Raw genomic sequence first — 22624 nt, 5'->3', positions numbered from 1 at the left:
ATCTATATAATGATGTTACATAAAATTAAAAATTTTAGGAAAACATAAGATTAAAATCATTAACTATCAAAAAGTGTGCTCCTTTTCTCTACAAATGATTCACAACTTTACTGTAGAGAGCATAGGATTAAAATTCCTCATGTATGTGTAACTAACACATTGATATTAATTGGTTTGTCCTTTCAAGTTGTGTTTATCTCTTCATTTCCATCACAGTTTCAAAGGTCACTCCATTCCATTTATAAATCCAATATGACAGAGATTAGTAAAAGCAAAAAGCAACAACTAAATGAGTACCTCATCATGCAATCACACATCTCACAATTCATTTATCCAATTAATAAAAAATACCATCAAATCCTTCGTGGTGAGTTTTTTCAAAGCATCAAAATGGTTCATGTCAAGATAACTTAATCATCAACATTTACGTTCCTCAGTATAGCAAATGTAGAGGAAACAGTGAAATTACACCTTAGGGGAAAGATAACCAAATAAGTATTTCTATATTTTTCCAAAATAAAATAATTTAAAAAATAAATATATTTAATAAATTCAGCTTATACTAGTAGTAAGTTAATGAGAGTTTCTTGAGAGCTGAAACATACGGGTACTTGTGTGTGTGAGTGCACATTTGCATGTGTGCATATGTGTGTGTGTAGTGTGATATCTAGCTATTTAATTGCTAAGGTAATATATTATCTAGAAGAGGGATCTACAGGATTGAAAATAGTCTTATCATTTACTCATAGATATAAGACATTTTCTAATTTTGATGCTCATTTTGATATATTTATTTTAAACGATTTTAGAACCTGACCTTTCCTCTTGATGTAGGCATAGGTTTGACAGTGGTAGGTACATGAAAGCGCAAAAAGAAACTAAATACATGCCGTGTTCATTATAACTGGCAACTCTAGGAGGCTGACATTTAGATTGCTAAAGGAAATCATTTTAAAACAATTTGACCACCTTTGTAAGATTAACATTTTTAACCTTGATATTTTCACGTAAAATGAATATTGGATTTATATTGTCAATATACTCATTGTTTTAACAAATCTTGCTCCAAAAATATAGTTGGATTATTCAAATGTAAAAGATGAGAGAGGAAAAACAGAAATATAAAAACAAAAGTGAGATAACCCAGAAAGAAGATATCTCAGAAAACCTTGTAACACAATTTCAGCACTTACATAAACCATAGAGAAGTAAAGAAAAATAATCTATTTCCAAAAAACAGCTAAAACACAGAGAACTAGTTAACCAATTATTTATAAAAGAGGTAGACGTTTCTTTCTAAGAGAAATATGAATGAAGTTAAAATGAACTGAGACTGGTTTTAGAAATCATTTTCCCCCATCTCTATTATATGGATCTGTGTCTCATGAAACATTAGAAGGTCACAGAATCCTAAGGCAGAATCAAGAATGTTTACAAGGCCACTGCGTTTTGAAGTAGGCTTGAATCACTCAAACAGCATAGTGCCTGAGTATAGACTATCAATCACCACATTATATTTAATTATGTCATATCTCTTTTATGTTTGTTTATTAACTTATACATTCTTATATAATTGTGTGGTAGCTAGTTTGTTTTGAACCTGAGCTATCCTCTTCATTTAAATATACTTTCTAGGGCTTCCCTGGTGGCGCAGTGGTTGAGAGTCCGCCTGCTGATGCAGGGGACATGTGTTCGTGCCCCGGTCTGGGAAGATCCCACATGTTGCAGAGCGGCTAGGCCCGTGAGCCATGGCCGCTGGGCCTGCACGTCCGGAGCCTGTGCTCCGCAACGGGAGAGGCCACAACAGTGAGAGAGGCCCGCGTACCGCAAAAAAAAAAAAAAAAAAAAAAGAAAAAAAATAAATATACTTTCTAGAAAAAGTTTAAGTAAAAATATAACTATTAAATGTCTTATGAAGATGGTGAAGTCTTCCTTCCCTGGATATCCTAAAATGTAATACCTGTATAAAACAAAGATCTCTCCAAAACCCCCAATCGATGCAGTTGTACAAGTAAAATTCCAGGTAAATGACTTGTTATTTGAATTTTCATTTAGAAAAAGGAAAAACTTTTCCAAGAATTCCTGAAATGTTGTAATTTTGTATGAAATCAATTGATGAAAAAGACTTAAATATGTGCCCTAAAGACACGCACAGCACTGATAAAAATGCAGGGCTCACATGGTCTTATAAACTGTTTTAACTTTAGAATACCCCCATGCACATATATATGTATTTGCATAAGCCTGTGTGTACACACACATACATACATAGATGACTGGATACACACACGCTCACATATACACAAATATCCTCTCTTCTTTGTCCCTATGCAGATTATTACTCCCTGCCTACAAATGACCCCAAGGAAGTAAGTACACTTCTTGGTTGAACAATTTGTCAACAGCTTGAAGTGACAGGAATGGTGATTCAATCCCGTGTCCTCACATATCAGATGTAGGCCACATTCTTCAGTCTGCAGAACCAGAAAGGGAAAAAGTCCCTGTCGCATTTGCCCTTTCATAGAGATGGAAATATTATTAGAAAGGACATAAACAGACTAATTAAATCACAGCAGTATGGCTGGGATGACAGCTGGTACAGCGTGTGACTGAGAAGATCCATATCTGTGAGCAGGAGGTACTTCACTTCCAATCCATTCGCTATTAGGTGCTTTCAAGCTTGCTGTGCAGACATTAAATAATAACATATCATTTCCAAGACGAAAACGATGTAAAGAAATAAAAAAGGCTTTCTAACCAAGAAATCTTTTGTGCAACAGAGAAAAAAAAATCATTTACCACTCAGTTCTGCTTTTGAGATAAAGATGTAATAATGCCATTACCTTTCATCAGCAGGATCCTTGAAAATCAACACTCTTTGCTTATCATGCTGTGAAATACAAATAGAGCTAAAGGCATGGTCTGCGAGGCACTGCTGCAGCGATATTAACTAACAGATCTGCCCTTTGTGAAGGAAACCGTATCCGTTTCATTAGTGCAGACTCTAATTCAAAACTGTTGAAAATGAACTGCACATACTGTTTTAATAACAACATTCCTAATCATTATCAAACTGGTAATTCTCTCAGCACTGAATGGAAGGGTCTGTGTTTCCATTATGACCTGCTGTTAAAGAAAACCATATTTAAATCCTCTATTTTTCCTGTCTTCCAAATGATCCAGGTTAATTTGGGGGAGTGGGGTACTAAGAGCCTGCAAGATGATGTATGCCACATTATTTCATCATAAGTGAATTGACATTTTTAGACATTCATGTCGACTACTATATTATTTACTTATTATCACTAAGTTATTATATTTTGTATTCAATTGGACATGCCATGGTTCATACAAATGGCTTTGTACACTTTTGGAATATTTGGACAGTGCAGAGAGGAATCACAGTCATATAAATGTGAAATGCTAAGTCTGATGACAGGCTCAGGGTTAGAAACTTGTGTGCTCACGCTCACAAAATGTTAAACCATGAACAACACCCTTAGTAACAGCTCAGAGAATATGTTCTCTAATGTTAGGTCATCATGAGATATTTAAAGATTTATATCATCAAACATTATAATTTACAGAACACAACGTTGAAGGTTTATTTTAATCATATGTCATCAATCATATGAAGTTAAAATATAAGATAAAATAATGGAGGATCATATTAATGAAAAAAAATAAGAGTTACCTGATCTTAAAAGGATTGAATAAGGCCTGGGGTTATTTTAAACTGAAAAGTTTGCTCCCACTATATGTTACTTTGAAGTTCCTATAAACATTATAGCACGTTGCTGTAGGTTGACGATCATATTTAGGGCTTTCCTCAATGAAAACTGAAGGCTGTAATAAATGCATTCAATCTCCTAGAATGTGATGGAGTCTACCATATAGCATATCCAATTGGATATATGTTACATATCCTTATGTTTTATGATTACACAAGGATACAGCATCAGATAAAATCATTTAATTTATATTTCTTAGTATGAAATGCTTATATTATCAGTTTACTTCATTATCCTATCATTAGTTGGAGTAAGCAATACTAAAACCAAAAGGAAAACATTGGGTTAATATTTTCTACTTATGCTCTCCAACTGTCAATATAAATTAAAAAACTTTTTATGAAAATGAAACAGACACTACAGAAAAAGTGGAAATATTCTCTGCATTCTGCTTATCTACACCATATAATACATTTAATAATCCATACAGAAAACTAGTATATGTTATTGTTCATACTCTAATGATTTTCTTTACATATAGGAGTGGATACAGAAATACATGCTCAAATATTTTTAAATGAGAAGAGTGTTCTATTTAATGTGGAAATGTATTTTTTCCATAGTGCCCTGTTATGACCATTAATGTTTTTATTCTTTTATATGACAATAAAGATCAAAAATATGTTATGAGGAAAAATGCAAAAGGATGCCAAGCACTTTCTAGAAAATCATGAAAAAGAGCTTAATAAAATGACCAGTTATTACTGCATGTGCCTCTTTTTTTCTTATATTCAAAATAAATATTTTCCACCATTATCTGTCATATGTAATGGTTACATAATCTGTGAAATGATGTGTTACAATGTACATAAAGATGGCACGTTTCGAACATTTAGGTTGTTTCAGTTTTGTACTTCATTTTAGAAATCACTGTAAAGAATAACTTCTTGCCTTTTATCTTCTACTCATTTCAAAAATCAAAGAGTTTTAGAACCAAGGGGTTGACTGGGCATCAAGCTCCTTATTTATTACATAAGAAACCTGAGAAATTAAGAGACCTAACTAGCTAAGTTATTTATTAGCAGTGTTATTACTAGAAGCTGAATCTTCTGACATATTTTGCTCTCTGCTCCCTGATCTCAGCTTTTGGAAGCATCTAGAAGGACTTGTTTGATCATACTACAAGTTATTCAAATGATAATTTTGTCTTAAATTAGCTATTTATTCTTTATATTTTCACATTAGACTACCTTATTTAAAATATTTAATGAAGAAGAAATGCCAGAAATATTAAATATTTAAGAATGCATTGAAAATTATGAAAGCGTAGCTTACTACTTTTTAGCTTTTCATTGCTGGAATAAGCAATTTTGTGTGAAATGTCAGGATATGAAGACATCTTTTGCATAGGAAATGATGTGAACCATATGGCTTATTCACCATCAATTGAATTACAAACCATGGCAGTTCCTACACTTTTAGGAGATGCTTATGTGGTCCTTCCATTAAAATTCCACTAATGTGACATTTGTGAAAAGATTTATGTTTGGACATACTTTCCTCACCATATGAGAAGCCACAGAGAGCAAAGGCATAGATTAAAAGTGTTTACATATAAATTGAAAGCTATCAGTTCTAAAATACTTCTCATTTCATGTGTCAGAATTTTTTTGGCCTTTTAGGGTAGTCTTGTGTGTTTCCATGTTTACAAGACCCTGGCTGTTAATATTGTTAAATTTTACTCATCAGACAGGAAGAAGGAGCTTAACAATCATTGTTAGGCAAAGAAACATTAAGAAAGTTAAAAACAAAAATCCACATTTAATCTGTTAAACAATGGCAAATTTCTTATGAATCAGTGATACTGTAATTGAACTGGAGACATTTTTAGAGTGAGCTTGCTTTGGCTTTTTCACCCTCCGATTTGGAATCTGCTCACAGTACTGCCAGCTTAACCAAAAAGGATTAACTCTCATATCCAACTGAGAACACAGATAATTCTCAGTAATTGGTAAAAAATGAAGATGAATGGGGCTGAGAGATAAGGAGCAATTAGCTCATCAGCAGTTACAGCTGTGCACTCAATCCGGATCCATCTCTTGAGTCTCGGCCCCTTTTAAAGAACCTACACAGAATAAGCATAGGACGCCCCCTCCCCAAAAAATTGCTATACCTGCCCATCATTTCTCTAGTCTTCCATTTTATTTCCTTCCTATACAAAGACACCTGTCATAGCATGCTATGTAAATTACTACCTCTCTCAGGACCTATGTCTAAAGCCAATCTTCTTTTTAAACTTTTTTTTTTAATAACAGAAACCAAATGACTACTGTAGACACTCTTAAATTCCCTGTCAATCGTTTCATTATAGCAGCATCATCTGTTTGAAAATATAAGCAATTCCCTCATCTAATTATAGGAAGGATTTGAGGTTCATTAACATTGCCAAAGCAGAGAAACCAATGTGCAACTACAGAGCTCTGCTTGGTGGCCTGTGTTCTCAGTTTCCTTTTATTTGCTTTCTCAAGGTCTCCAAGACTTTTTCCTGAAATCATAAAATTAATTTTTCCTTCCAAATAGACACATGAAATAGAAGAAAGGAAATGACTGCAATGTAAACTATTTTATTTCTTTGGGAGTGGTTAAAAAAAAGAAAAGATAAGGGGATGGTCAGCCAGGGAAGATCATTTTATCTCCTTATCTGCCTGGCTTTTTTTTTTTTTTTCATTGTTTTGTTTTGTTGGTTGATGGACAGATGTAAGGAGTAAGGAATACCATTGAAGAACACAGCTGTTTAATCCCAAACTCAAGCTCTTGTTTTTACTTGAAACTCCTATATCTTTGTAACTATTACACGTTTGAAAAAAATGCAAAAGAATCCTACATTTCAGGCATATGAAATGTGTTCAAGTTTGTGGATCACTGCATTAGGGTATCCTTGCCTACTTTCCATGGTGTTCAGAGAGAGAAATTCTGAAGTCTTAAGATTACTTCACTTCCTTAAAGATATAACAGCAGTTCGGGAGTTATGACTATAGTTTAAACAATAAGATTTTCTTGGGACATCTGTTTTGAGATCACATTTTGAATAGATATGAACTCATTTCCTACTAAGCAAGCAATCTACTATTGTTGATAGCTGTTTACCAGTTCTATGAGTCAGATATTAGCTTGTGGCAAAGGTCCTTCTTAAATCCTCCGAGTATTCTTTAAACTGTGTACATAGTGTTTTCCTTAAATAAAATGTTAAGAGAAGTAAAAATGCAGTCTTTTCCTGCCTCTTGGTAAATTATAGTCCACAAACTCTCGCACTTGGGAATAATATTTAATGTATTTATCTTTAAAGAGTCGTTTCCTTTGTTGTCATTAGTTAAGGGGGTAAGATATTAGGTTTAGCAAGTATTTAAATAACAGAGAAACTACTAAGAGATGCTCACTATGTCAATATTTATACAGCAGTTAAAAACTAGAAGTAAAATTAAGTTTCCTTTATTTAGATTAAATCGATTGTGATTAATTTAGTACCCTCAAAAATGTGCATGGGCCTTCCCTGGTGGCGCAGTGGTTGAGAGTCCGCCTGCCGATGCAGGGGGCGCGGGTTCGTGCCCTGGTCCGGGAAGATCCCACATGCCACGGAGCGGCTGGGCCCGTGAGCCATGGCCACTGAGCCTGCGTGTCTGGAGCCTGTGCTCTGCAATGGGAGAGGCCACAACAGTGAGAGGCCGGCATACCGCAAAAAAAAAAAAAAAAAAAAATGTGCATGATGCCAAAAAAAAAGAAGATAAGCAGATAAAACATAGCTATAGAGACTACGAAATTGACCTTGAGTTCACCGGTTTTAAATTCTGCCTTTCCAATATCCCAGTCCCAATTTCCAAGCAGCATTTTTTAAGCTGGTTATGTAGATCAGTCCTTAAAGCAAAAAAATAGCAATTTATCTGGCCTGTATGTTGTGGATAGCGTTGCCACTAAAAAGAATCCAGGACATTTTTCCTTCTTATCTGCAATGTAGCTCGTATCAGCCAACCTGTCACAAGATAGTACTTGATATAAACAAGAGATTGCAAAGACATCTCAGTAATCAATATCAGGATGGTTACAGTATGGAAACCCCAACCAGTGCATATCATTTGTCTCAGCATCTATTTCTATGGCCAAATGAAGCATTAATTCAAATCATAAATCTGTGGTGATTTAAATCTGGGAATGAGCACCTGCCTGCTTTAATGATCTATTTTGTACATTTCAGTAAGCAGGAGATTTGTCCATATGAACTGACAGGTCACCTTCAGATGCCAGGAGCAGACTGTTTATCACCATGCAGACTAGCATCTCATCTTAGCAAGTAAATATTAAACTAAAAGAATCCAATTGATTGTGGATGAGGGAGAATGGCGACACAGCCATATATTTTACTCAGCCTGCTGATGCCTCACTCAGATCTATCCTGAAGTCCTCACTTCTTCCTAAAGTTATCATTCTGTTGGAAAGATGCAAGCTCAAGGTTACCACGTAAAATTGGGATATAAAATAATTATTTGTCAGTGTCATAGGTTTCTTCAAACACCTTTTTTTCCTGGCTAATTTTTACAATTCATATTAAGAACTAGAGAGGGTCTTCTAGAATCAGAATATTCCTTCACCTCATCAAGCCAAATGAAATGAAACCAAGCAAAGAACAAAATCTATTTTCTAGCAGTACTAAAGATTTACTTACAACCAAGGGGTGAGGAAGTGGGACGGGGGAAACAGTGTTTCTACATAGAGAAGCCTGAAACATTTAAATAAACCGCGTGAGCCAGATGAGTATAAGGGAAAATAGAACCCTGAACTGACTTCAGAAATGTCACTGGATTTAGGCAGGGCTGAGTAGTAACAATACATCATTTAAGTAGCACCTCTCTGAGGGGTTTCGCTACTTCCAAGGGCCAAGTGACAGATTCGTGAGAGCAGTACATTTGTATTCTGAAATATAAGGCTTCTGAGATTCTTGGGGTTCCTCCTGGAATTCATAGGTTTCAATACCACTTCCTAAGCGCCCCGTGCTAGCTGATGTTCCTGGGGGATCCACCACGTCCTGTTATGACTGTCTGCTTACTTAGCCACCCTACCCACAGGAGTGTACTCCCCTTGAGTGCTGAGGCTGTGTTAGGACTATTTTTGTGTTCCTAGAATAAGCTAAAATCAAACATACAACAAAATCCAAATGACGTCACAGCTGCCCCCAAATTTCCTCACAGGCCTGCAGCTTAACAAATAATATCTAGCAGAGAGAAAAGGAAAACAGAGGAGGAAGCAGTCGGTGGCTGTAAAAAGAGGAAGAAGGTGATTTTCAGAAGAGTAAGTTGGGAGAAATAATAATAGCAAAAGCAATACCCACATGAGTAATGTTATGGGTGAACAAAAAAATGTGACCAACAGACACTGTAATGAATAAAATGATAAGCACTTGTCAAATATGATTTCCTTTCAATCTCATGATTCAGATACTATTTTCTATGCCATTTTTCAGATGTGGAATGTGAGGCTCAGAAGGTTCACATAACTTTCCAAAGTCATGGAGCAAGTAGTTATGGAACACTTACCATGAGGCAGGCACTATCCTCAGAACCAGAGAAGACTGGAGCCCATTTAAAGCGATTGCTCAAAATCGCTGTGATCTATGCAAGCTCAACCTCCCGTCCCCACCATTGCCCTGTACCTTTCCCCACTCTATCCCATCTCTCCCCTAAACTCTCTTTCCCTGATCTCTAGGTACAGAAGAAGGGGGCAGGGGGTGTGCTCAGAAAGGGTAATAAATCACAAATTCTTAGAGGACAGTAATGTGTGAAATAGAATAAAAATGACAATGGATAACATTTCCCCCAAAATCAGCTACAGATCTCTAACATACATGATCCATGAGATTTAGGGACTAGCAAAGGCACTAATGTTAACACAATCTCAAAATATTAAGACCCTCTAGGAACATTCAAATAAATTTCCATTTCTGGTTCAAATTGGATGATGGGTGTCAAAAAAAAAAAAAAAAAGCAATATAAACTAGCAAGTGAATACCTTAATGGAAGAAAAGTGATTTCTTCCAACTAAAACGCAAAAGGGAATTTCAATTGTTTATTGGTTTAAGTCATTATGATAGCCTAACTATCCAAATAATTATGATAAGCACAATTTGGTCAGAGGGCAAGTATTATTCCATAATATCAAATATGAAGTGTATGCCAATGCTTAAGTATGAGCTATGGTCTCTTTATCTTATGCCTGTTGGTTTCTCCAAAGCCAGCTTCTGTTCTGCTGCTCAGGAAATTTGACAGAGGTATAATGTTGTAATATATTTTGTTCAAGTGTTATTAAATTGCCTAACTTAAAGATCCCTGCTCACAACACCAGCTATCAACAACAGCCCGCATTAAAGGCTTACTCTCCTAAAATTTTGAAAACAATCCAAATTATGATTTGGAATCACAACTATAGTTTAGAGTGGCCAATTACTTGTTTTTTAAAGTGTCCAATTTTGCTCTGTTTTATTAGGCAAAGTAAAAGACTAGTATTTTAAAATAATATGTAGTCAATAGTTCTAAAAAGAGAATTACAATTCTTTCATTTTACTTCAATATCATTTTTAACTTTTAAAAGTTTAAATTGATGTGTGTAAACTATGCCCTAAACCATCCACTGCCCTCCATCTTCTCAATAGAAGCACTGCAAATGCGAATGCTGGCACTTCCCTTAGTCCTTTTCAGATTTTGAGCCATGTCTTTGGCTTTCTTCCACATCTTTTTGTCCTTCTAAGAATTGCTACCTCCTTCTTTATCATACTCTCAAGTCAAAGCCATTAACGCCTCTCCTTTTCTATTTCTCTTGTCTAGTTCTGTTGAAAAGTTCTATTTTTCCCCTTTTTACATTAGAAGCTGCTCTTTGGCATCACTGAATTGGTGGTATTTTGTGTTTTGTGCATGTGTTTTAAAATTACTTCCTACTAGGTTACTCATATCTAGCACATGATTCCATGAACAGTTGTGAAAATGACTATCACTAAAGTCCACAGTATTCCTTCATACACGCCCCCTACCTGTAGGTCAATGGACTGAACGCAGGGAGCTGCTGATTAGCTAAGGAAATAATTTGATAAAATGTTGCATAGAAAAGAAAATCTAATTGAACTGCCATAAATTATTATGTCCCTCATGAACATGTATGTTGGATATAGTCTTGTGTACATCTTGTAGAATCCAAATTTCTCTTGCTCAATTATATTTTGAGCATGATTTCTACATTTTAAAGGGAAATAATACAGTGCAGTGGCAGAAAAAAATGTTTTATGTCACAAACCACAGATGCTAAAGAAATCATCAATAAAAATTTAACCCTCATTTGAAGTTGTGTTTGACAAAACAAATTACCCAAATTAATTTTGCAAAGAGAAAGCTGTTCCTTTTTGGTTTAAACAGTAATGGTTAACTTTCCATCCCTCCATACCTCAAGAAAGAAAAAGATCAAATTAAGAAATTAAAGTGGAGTTACTTAAATAACAGAAACTGATAATGGATGTATACAGAAAGAATTAATTATCAGCATAATTCTTATTCTTGGCAGAACATGAAAAGATTAAGTTTATATGTTTTGCTGCTAAGGCACACTTCTTATTTGATAGCCAATGCATTAAGAATAAAAAAGCTAGTGTGTGGTTTTGTTTGTAAATATTCTTCTGTCATCTTATCTATAATCAATATTTTAGAATTCTGACTATTAGAACTTATTGGTATTATGAAAGATGTTAACTGAATTCTTACAGTAGAGGTTGCAGACATAAAGCTAATTCCTACATTTAAAAATAATGTTGCTGGGCTTCCCTGGTGGTGCAGTGGTTGACGGTCCGCCTGCCGATGCAGGGGACACGGGTTCGTGCCCCGGTCTGGGAAGATCCCACGTGCCGCGGAGCGGCTGGGCCCGTGAGCCATGGCCGCTGAGCCTGCGCGTCCGGAGCCTGTGCTCCGCAACGGGAGAGGCCACAACAGTGAGAGGCCCGCGTACTGCAAAAAAATGTTGCTAATTATTTATTTAGAGTGTGTGTTGTTAGGCTAAGTGGTTTCTTCAAAATGTACACTATTTTCAAAGCTAAAGGGGCCAACTTCTTGAACCGGTAGCCAATAATTTTGTTCTGGGAAAGAAAGTCATTGAGTAGCAAAATGATCACAGTAAGTTTCAGTGAACATAAAACTTACCAACACTTGAATTCATGTCCCCATTTTCAGAATCTGCTCCATGTTGGTTACTACTGGCATGATAGTTGCTCATAGCTTCTAACTTGATTTTTTTCACCTTCATTGCTTCGGCGATCGCTGCGTTGGTAGCAGCGGCAGCTGCTGCAGCTGCTGCTGTCAAACCTTCAAAGAATACATTAAAAATGAGGTAATTCAAATTCTGATTTTTCACCTAAGAGTCCATGTGCTTTATAGAACACATATACAACATACTGAAGTATCTGATTCCTTTATGCAGCACTCTGATATCATATATTCATTCCCAGCTAACCAGTGAAACTATGTTGATATCATAGAGTGCTCTCTGAACTCCCGTATTCAATATTAGCAAAAGCATGATTCGTACACAGAAGGAGAGTCGTAGAAATGCAGCCAGAATCCGCCCTCAAACAAACCCATCTGAACATGTCATTCCTGGCTCCAAATCCTCTACAGCTGCCTACAGGGGGGGAAATCTGAACTGCTTAGCTTAACTCAGAAAGCTTTTCACTAGAATTGGAAACCTACCTAATCACCCAAAGTTTCCCTATTCTCATGCCATACTCCCCCTATGCTGAACGTGGCCCCAGTACCCACACGTGCCCTGCCTCTTCAAGCTCGTGTTTTTGCAACTGCCATTGCCTTCGTCTGGAACATCCTAGTCCTGTGACTCACTTCCCCCACTTGTCATCCTCCAGTATTCTAGTCCCAGAGTTGACCTTTCTAACCACTATGCCACACCGTCTCCAGAGCAGTTTGTCTCTGTTCATCCAGAAAACGGGAGGTGGGAGTGATCATGAGATTAGAAAAAAACAGTTTGAGGCCAGATACGGAAGATCAGAAAGCGAAGACCTGGCTTTAGGTACAGGCTCTAGGTAACCAGCAGAGGTTTTGGAGCACAGGAGCGATTTGTTTTCCTTAAACGTGTGAACTTTTACCGAGTCAATTCACTTCATCCGACATCCTTCACATGCAAAATGAAAGACACTGAAACGTGTGAATGATCTCTCCTAACTCTAAAACTCTGACAGTCTATGAGAGGATATACACACACACACGCCCACACCCTCATACTCCTTTTGCTATGCTGCTTCAGAATTTCTGGCTACAGCGCTTCAGCCTGCTTTGAATTTATCTGTGTGATTTATTTCCACTCGCAGCTGGTGGATTTGAGACTGAAACCTCTCTCCTCCTTTTCCTCCCCACTAATCATCACTTCTAGTTACTACGGCAAATAAGTTGCAGCCTCAGGAATTAGAAGGTCTTTTTCCCTAGAAACCTCTGCTTTTTTTTTTTTTTTTTTTTTTTTGAGGTTAGGAGACTACCTCACCTTTCCTTCAGATCAGACCAAAGAGACCTTGACAACTCTCACCGAAACGCAACAAGACCTTCAGATTGACTCTTTGCATGACAAACTGGTAACTGCCCCCTAAAAAGGCACTGATCTGAACTCAAAGAATTCATCTGCGTCTCGACTGAACACTTATTGCCTTTTAAGTCCCAACTTGAACTGATTCTCTCATCTTCCTATGATTGAATTTTCTCCCCAGTTACTCATTTCCTTCAAAGATGTTTCAGAAGATTTTCTTTCCTGTTCTCTTAAAATTCTCTTTGTGTTTCCCAGAAAATCTCTCTTCCTCAGTTTCGCCTTGTCACCAATGTGAACATCTCGCTTGTCCTTTCCCTTCATTGCCTGGTGTTGTCCCATAGCCAATTTATGACACATCTAGGGTCTTTATCTTTGATTTATGCGGCAGGTAAATCTTGTTCCATAGTATTCAAATAAGAAAGAAAAAACTACAACTTGAGATATGATTGTTATTATTGGATAGATCTGAATCAAGCTCAGTAGCATGAAACATAACTATGCTTGATATGGCCTTACACAAGCTATAAAATCTTCTTAAGTATGGTTTCTTCATCTGTAAAGTCATCCTATTCACAAAGGGATAATAGAAGGATTAAATAAGATAAACCACGTGAAGAATGCCACATCATGTTTAGTAAAAACTAGGCAGGCCTTGTGTTCTAGTTTTTACTGCAGCAAGTCAAGCCCAGTCCTAGCTATGACTCAAGCAGGATACAGTGGGCTGGCTGCAGCCCCCCTCAGCTAGAGTATCCTGCTTCTCCTTAGCTGCCAGCATTAACCCTTGACTTTTAAAAATGCTTTTCACAATTTTATTATTTATCTGATCTTATTTATGGTACTCTTCTCTTTTTCCATTTGACAGTTTTTCCCCCCTTAGGTTTACACTTCTGCTACAAATTCCAACAGATAGATGTGTGTGTGACACACACATGCTATAACCATAATAATTTTGAAATATTCTATTTTCAGTCCAGTTTCATGAAAGCAAGAAGAAAGCTATGACATTTGCAACAGTTGCTGATTTTAGTTTCACTAACTCACCTAACTGTGTGATGGGTTCTCAAATTTAATTCTTTAATAACTTTCACACTCAGCCAATTTTCTCCATCTCCCCTGGTTTCCCCTAGTGTAAGCTGCCACTTTTTGTTCCCTGGAGTCTTGTAATTATTTCTTAACAGCTTCCACTTTTCCTACCTTCAACCTCTTATGATTCATACTGCAGTCAACATGACCTTATGAAAACAAAAATCTAACCCTGGCATTCGATGCCTGCTCTGAGGACAAGGTGAGTGCTTCATGTGTCTGTCAGGGCCCTGTGTGCTCAGTCCCCTGCTTATCTGTGTAGCATTATCTTTCCCCCAGGTCTCCTTTGCTCTGTGTGCTCCAGACATATAGGGGTCTTTCACATCCTCTAGTGGACTACATTTCCTCTTTCAAGCCAGACTTTGCACGTGCCGTGCAGACTTTCTAGAAAATCTCTCCAGTTCCCTGTCCCACATCTGTCCTTGCACGTGTCATGTGAGGCTTAAATATGATGCTCTAGGGGGAGCAGGCTCAGGATCCTGACTCTTCAATCTACCTGGGAAAGATCTCCAACACTTCAAGAATCAGCCTAAGACTCACTTCTTTTAAAGAGCTGACCTTTTCCACCCAACTCCTCAAGAGTAGAGCTAGTGGTCCACTTACTTGTGTTCTCAGCCCTGTTGAATGAAGGTCTGCATTCTCTGTGCATCAGAATCACCCACAGGGCTTTAAAACCACACAAAGAGCTGAGTCCTACCATCTGAGATTCTGGTTGGGACATGTCCATCTGTATATTTTGGTTGATTTTACTGTTCCTCAGGTCACTTTAATGTGCAATCTGAGAACAGAAACTCACTCAAACTCTTTATTGCTCCTTTTTTGGGGGGGGGGGTTGTTGCTCAGGGGGGTCGGTGTAGGGCTAGCTCCTCCGACTAGGTTATAACACTGAAAGGACAGAAATACTTTCTTAGTATATGTATCCCAAACATGGAGCACAAAGCCTGACACAAATTGTCACTGAATGAAAAAACGCTTCTCAAACTGGATTACGTGGAATGTCACAGGAGAAATATGGGCAATATTTTGACAAAATCCGTGTAAGTAATTTAAAACATTACGTTCATATTACAGTCAATGTAAATACACTAGGAGTAGCAAATCTCATTAATTTAATAAAAAGCATTTACTTTCCAAAGCTACATCTGCCTGGGACTGGAGAGAATCACGAAAGTCTCACCCTCACCTCTGCATTGATTGCACTTCCTGTTGGCCTTGCCATGGCCCTTTCAAATCTCTTATGTAATTCTCAACTTCCCTCCAACTTGCTGTCTCTAGTAAAAACTTAGTTTAGAATCTATACACTCACTTTAGAAAGAGGTCCCATTGTATAGTTTGTTCCCTATTGAAGCTGCCTTTGAAAAAATAAGTGTAATAAATTCACAAAATAACACTAGTTTTTGGTCTATACTTCATAGACAGTTCACCCTGCGAAAACACTTCCTATGCAATCAAGAATGCTCTACCTGTGCAACATGGAAGGACCTAGAGATTATCATACTAAGTGAAGTAAGTCAGAGAAAGACAAATATCATGTGATATCACTTATACGTGGAATCTAAAAAAATGATACAAATGAACTTATTTATGAAACAGAATCAGACTCACCACTTAGGAAACAAAGAATGTTACCAAAGGAGAAATGTGGGATGGAGGGTAAATTAGGAAATTGGGATTAACAGATACACACTACTATATATAAAATAGATAAACAACAAGGACCTGCTGTATAGGTCCTTGAGCCATACTGAACTATATTCAATATCTTGTAATAACCTCTAGTGGAAAAGAATATGAAAAAGTATGTGTATATATATATATATATATATATATATATATATGTAACTGAATCACTTTGCTGTATATCTGAAATTAACACAACATTGTAAATCAACTATACTGAAATATGAAATAAAAATTTTTAAGAAAAAAAATGGTCTGCTTGTGTAAACACTGGCAACCCATAGCATTTACCACACACTTTTCCCCCCTCCATAACCTTTTCTCACTTAGAACTCTTCTCCACCTGCCTCATAATCAGACTTCAGCATATTCTCCTTCAATATCCCACCCTGAAGCAGTGAATTTATGACTGTTTCTAACTCTTCCCAATCAAAACAAACCCATTTTCCCTCAGAACTAGGTAATCCAGTGTTTCTCCAAGTGACCATCTACATCAAATCCAGCTGCAGAGTGTGGTAAAGTTGAAGATTATCTTCCTTGGGGCCACATTCATAGACACTATCTCTGAGATGGACTGAGGAATATGTAGTTTTATCTTTCAGTAGGTTGATTCTGATGCTCCCTGCCCTTAGACCATTTGATGACAGTAATGTACATTATTGAAGTGTGTCTACACCTTACAGTAAAAGCTTTTTAGCTAGGTAGATCATCTCTGCAGTGGTTTTTGAAAGTGAGTATGCTTAAGAATCAACAAGGGAACTTGTTAAAATACAAAATCAGGTTGGACCAATAATCAGAATCTGAGACATACTGCTGTAGTGTAATGCAGACTTTGGAAAAATGAGTCTTCTGTGCCTCTACCCTAGCAGAGCAGAAGCAAGGAGGCCAGCCAGGTAACACAGCACTTCTGTGTGTTACAGATCCAGTAGCCATGCACGTTAATAACTCAACCAACCACTTACATATACGAATCTATTTGATATATACAGTAATTGTTAATTAAACAGCTTGGGTAATTTCTCCAGATTCTTCAATCAGGTAAAATTTTCACCAGATTTCCTTCTCTCATTGAGAGAAAAATTACATATATATATACACACACACACAATGCATGTGTGTGTGTATGGTGAAGAAACAAATAAAGATTTTCTTACACTAAGGAATGATTAACCCATCTATTTTACCTCATGAAACTTCCTTTTTACACTCTCCAAGCACAATTATAGTATCTCATACACAAAGACAAAAACATACACTAAACTGAGAAGTCAAATGTAGTATAATTTCATTTTATTTTAAAAGGTTCTAAATCCAATTTTATCATCAACAATGGGGAAACTTTAATGTATACTTAAAATTCATTTGCCACTGATAAAATAATGTATTGAGAGATATTTTGTTTAAAAAAGATGTTTTCCTTCAGAGAAAGGATAATAAGTCATATACTGTGCAACTCGTAGACCTTCTTTTGGCCCTCAGAAAGGGACTGTACATCAAACTTAGGCTAAAGCCCATAGGCCTTATGTCATGCAAAAATATTTATGTTTCTTTTTTTTCTATTTGATCTTCACGAACTCTACCACTTACAATTCAAAAGAATGAATAGATTTTTACAGAGAATTTAGAAAAACAGCTTGTCATATTAGTGTCTGAATTATGCTACAAACTCATTGCAGTGGGCTCGATTCTGTTTTACTCCTTCAGAGCAAATTCTATATTATTTATTTAACCAGCTATTGTTAGAAATTCTTTATTTTTATCCTGGCTTATAGATTTTTTTTACTTGTACTTTTATTTTTTGATGGTCCATTAAAATCCTTTAAAGTTCTTGTTGAAAAAGTGACTGGCATGGAAATTCCTAGCTATGTAAACTCACTATCATATAAGGAGTAAACATACAGTCACTGGAAAACAAAACACTCCAAAAAGCCATACAAACTTTGGACAACATGCATCAAATTTATATGAAATGCTGCAGCAAGTTATATAATTCCTAAGGCTTCCAAATTCCTGTCTTTAAAGCAAAGATACCAGTTCTGACCTCATAGCAGTATTGTGGGGAATAAAGGTAAAATAATGTACACAACAGCATGGGCACACACTAAGCCCTCTGAAACTGGTAGTAAATATTATCAAGTAACCCGTAATAACCATCATGTCATTAAGTTTTACCTTTGTTCAGTTATTCACAAAAATGCAAATATGACAAAACTTATCTAACAGTGTATGGTGAAAATTTAAACATTTGACAAATGGACACCTGAAAATCATGCTTCTATCAAATCATTTGATTTAGTAGCCTACACTGATCAAATTTATCATAAAATCACTAAGTCTCCACTCTGTGCTATATTGATACAGACCCTTTGCTACTTCAATTCAATATTCTAAATCCATGGGTTTATCATTTGGAAGGGAAGCAGGCATTATTATTCCTTGAGAACCTTACTTTCCTTTGCAAAGATAGCATGTTTCTTTTGCTCTCAACTTTTATCAAAACAGCCTTTAAATCCTTCAAATGCTGTTATACAATCCTGATTGCTCTCTCTAAAAAGGGAAAAGTATCCCCATTCTATTTTTTTCAAATAAGTTAGTACCCCTAGTTATAAAGAGCAGATTACAACTATAGATTATAAATATCAATAAAAGAGACATATTGCTGTCAAATTCTTTCTCTGATCTGTTTGTTTGCTCATTAACTTGAAAGGTCTAATCTTTGATCTTTGGTTTCAAAGACATCAAGATGACTTCCAAATGTTTGATATGTTGTCTACTTTTACATCACATTCCATATAAAATGCATTTCCCAAGACCTAATGGCTAAATAAAATTAGTTATAAGCAAGAGATAGTAAGCATTCAAAGCTTCCATATGATAGACTTTTTATTCGGCTATGTCACTTTACCCAAATGTAGAAAAAAGTACTCTAACATGCACTCGTTTATAGCCAATAGTAGTTATTATTAATATTCTGGAATTGATAAGTTATTTATGTCTGGCATTCTTCCTACTGCTTATTCAGGGAGACAGGCAGCTTATAAATATCTCATCACTCCACCGTCACAGAAATTTCATCGACAGTGCTCATGCACAGCTATTAGCAATATGAATCTAACCATTACAAGAAGGAGGAAAATCGAACATGTGGCATTAATACGCAGCCCTGGTTCCTAACCATCTGATAGGCAGATGGTGTGAAGCGGATTCTCCAGCTGAAATGAAGGGGCACATCATTTAAAACCTTGTTTGCATTCTAACTGATATCAGTGCCATATTGATATACATGATACATCATGGCAGTATTTGAACAATCTAGTTTGTTTCAGTCATAAATGTTTACAGCCTTGTTTTTTTAATCTAATAAGCATGTTCAGAAGAGTGTATTTTTAATTTATGAAACCTATTGTTTACTTCTGTTGAACTACAAGATTAGTGGAAAGCAGGAATATTAAATTACTTCAGCTAGAGCAATATAACCAAGACAGATGAATAAAGTGGGTTTCTATTTTCAATCAAGGATGTTAGTAAAGGAATTTTAAGATTAGTCCAGGCATTCTGTGCATTAAATACATTTATTCATTTAAACCTTCTAGCTTTTTCTCCCCCAAGTGGCATACAGAGATACTTAATGTTTTACATAGTCATTCATTTAAAACTCTCACTGTGTGCAATTAATCTTGTCCAACAATTCAATTCAGAAAGTAAAACATCAAAAAGCATAGTTCAATTCAACAGTCATTACTGTGAAGTAATCTTTCTGCTCCTGACAGATCCTATAGACTCTTTGCAAAACTCTGTTGAAGGTGCGTTGTAAGCTCTACATGAGTTTGAATTACAACTCAATTGAAATCACTCCAAGTCTTAGAAGAACTCTTGGCTCAATATAACAACTTGAAAACACCAGTACCTTTTTTCCACCATGTCTTCTTCCTATCCTTACTTAAATACCAGCTGTCTAAAAAATTGAAACTAATTTTCCCAGTTATTTTATTTCTCAATACTTTCTAAATAAACAGAAATTGTGATTCAACTATGCCTGTCTTCACCCTTGAATGATGAAATAACAGAAATGATAATCAACTAGAATAAGTAACTTAATTGTAAAGCAGGGTAGACTGAAGATTTTGAGTGTGAGTTTGTCTCCTAATGTCCATTAGACTGCTTTTTCTTGCCCTTTGAAACACATTTATATTCTGCAGAGAAAAGGAAAATTGATCTTAGAGGCTGTTAATGGAAACACTCCCTATACCAGTTGCCAGTTTTTCAATTGATTAAATTAGATTTTTAAATGCGTCAATTAACAGAAAAAATCTACTAATTTGGAGAAATATACAGAAAGAATTTATTATAATATTGCTAATCACTAATAAATCAAATAGACATCAAGTTTAGCATTCTTTTCTGATTAGCTTAAAATCTACAGTCTCCCAGAGTTTAGGAAGAAATAGCAGTAGTGAAGTCAGAGGGAGGGGACCCCATGGTGATGTTATTTGGCCACATGTAAAATCACTGAGAAATCTCCATGAAAGTTTTTGAAACACTCAACTCCTAATCGCTAACTCATAGAATCAGGATGAAACAGAATCAATTCAAATGTTTAAATTACTATGATTTAAAATAAGAAAATAGGTAATTTATGAAAAGTTTAACCTGACACAACAAGGTCTTGAATATATAACTTTCACTTCGACTCTATCTGTTAATATTACCACCTTTAGAAAAATATTTCTTAACAGCCACTTGTAGTCTGGACTTATAAAACATAGAGATGAGAAAGACTTTATCTACTGCGACCCTTTTATTTTACTGATGATGAGATTTAGGGGCAGCGAGGTTAATCATTTCTATAAAGTCACACCATTAAATAATGATAGATTAATCCCAATTCCCCTAACTCCCACTTCAGCATTGGCCACACTGCCTCTATCAATAAGCGAAAAAAGAAAAGTACAGAATACAGTAAACTATGGAATCATTGAAGGAAAATGAATCCTCTCTTCTCAAGTAGCTTATGGATTGCACAAGAAGCCAAGGTTACAGACACTCAGATGATGTCACGAGTATAAGATGACTCCACTTAAAAACCTGATCTAAATGTTCATTTGTGATTCTGTTTTATAAAATTTCGAATATATCTGCCACAGAAACAATGGTCATTCAACTTTGTGCACAAAACCTGTACTACTGGTGAAATATATTGTTTATAATATTACCCTGAGTCCTATATTTTAAATACAGAGCAACAAGGAAAAGGAGAAAGGTAAATAATGATTTTCCTCTCTATATCTTGAATATAGAAAAAATTATAAATAGAACCAAATTGAAAGAGGTAACATTTGTCTTGTATTTTCTTTAATGTGCTCTTCTCATTATTATTATTATTCCACTCTCCACTAAACTGGGCACTGGATGTTCTCATATTTGTCTAAGGCCCAATACTTCTTACTACGTACATGACTCATCACCCCATATTACTCAAAGCATTGGCCCCAGGCAGGTGGCTCTTACCAACCTGAGAGTAGCTGACAGTATGTGACATTGTGAAAGGATGTTTTTAAAAGAGGCTACTTGTCAATATATTGGTGACAGTTCAGGCAGTATAATAAGTGAAAAGAGGAAACGGTGTCATAAATTTAATTTCCTGCCAAAGTCACCTCACTGGCATTTCAGCCTAAGATTAGTATTTCCAAATGTTCTCCTACTTTTCTCAACACCATGTAAGTGCTCTTCTAACTCCTTTGATACTTCAATAAGTCTCTTTTTTTTCTTTTTCCAGAATCCTGGTAGCATGTAGGGCTCTGTCAGTGTGTGCTTGTTGGTTAGGAGAGGAGATGAGAAAAAAAATCATAATAGAGGTGGTCATTTTTACATGCAAGTTTTGTTTGGGGGGAGTTATCCAATGAGACAGAAATAGCTGGAGACGACGTAGCCAAAAATTTTTTATGATATAGTAATATAAAGGAAAAGACTCAAGAAATATATATATATACACACACACACACACACACACACACACACACACATCATTATATATATATAATGACACATACACACACATTCACACTTTTTTTTTTTTTTTTTTTTTTTTTTTTTGCGGTACGCGGGCCTCTCACTGTTGTGGCCTCTCCCGTTGAGGAGCACAGGCTCTGGACGTGCACGCTCAGCGGTCATGGCTCACGGGCCCAGCCGCTCCACAGCACGCGGGATCTTCCCGGACCGGGGCACGAACCCGTGTCCCGTGCAACGGCAGGCGGACTCTCAACCACTGCGCCACCAGGGGAGCCCATACACACTTTTTAAAGAGAGGTCAGGGTCTGGGTTGAGAAAAATATATAGCCATATTCACTGAATAACAATAGGATAGGAATGGAAGGACTATTTGAAGCAATATATTCTTCACACTTTTGTCATTGGGTTCTTACATTTATATCACTATCTCATTGAATCTCCATAATCAGCCGACAAGAAAAGTATTTTCCCTATGTGATTTCAAGAAAAATATGAAGTGTGAGAGCCCA

General features: G+C 36.2%; 1 protein-coding gene across 5 annotated transcripts in view; it reads right to left on the bottom strand.

Moving 5' to 3' along the window:
• The window catches only part of DACH1 (dachshund family transcription factor 1), a gene marked incomplete at both ends in the record, with an annotated part of 419718 nt that overhangs the window by 180115 nt on the left and 216979 nt on the right, over positions 1 to 22624 (bottom strand). For 3 of the 5 annotated variants that reach the window (XM_079721820.1, XM_079721821.1, XM_079721823.1), the window contains one exon: positions 11957 to 12118. The exons of the other annotated variants lie outside the window; for them this stretch is intronic. In XM_079721820.1, the coding sequence (XP_079577946.1) occupies positions 11957 to 12118 (162 nt within the window). The remainder of the gene's footprint in view (positions 1 to 11956; positions 12119 to 22624) is intronic. 5 annotated transcript variants of the gene reach the window in all.

The sequence above is a fragment of the Hyperoodon ampullatus genome, assembly GCF_949752795.1.
Source record: "Hyperoodon ampullatus genome assembly, chromosome: 16".
Lineage (NCBI taxonomy): Eukaryota > Metazoa > Chordata > Mammalia > Artiodactyla > Ziphiidae > Hyperoodon > Hyperoodon ampullatus.
The sequence above is the reverse complement of the archived record's forward strand: the minus strand, read 5'-3'. Positions and strand labels throughout refer to the sequence as shown.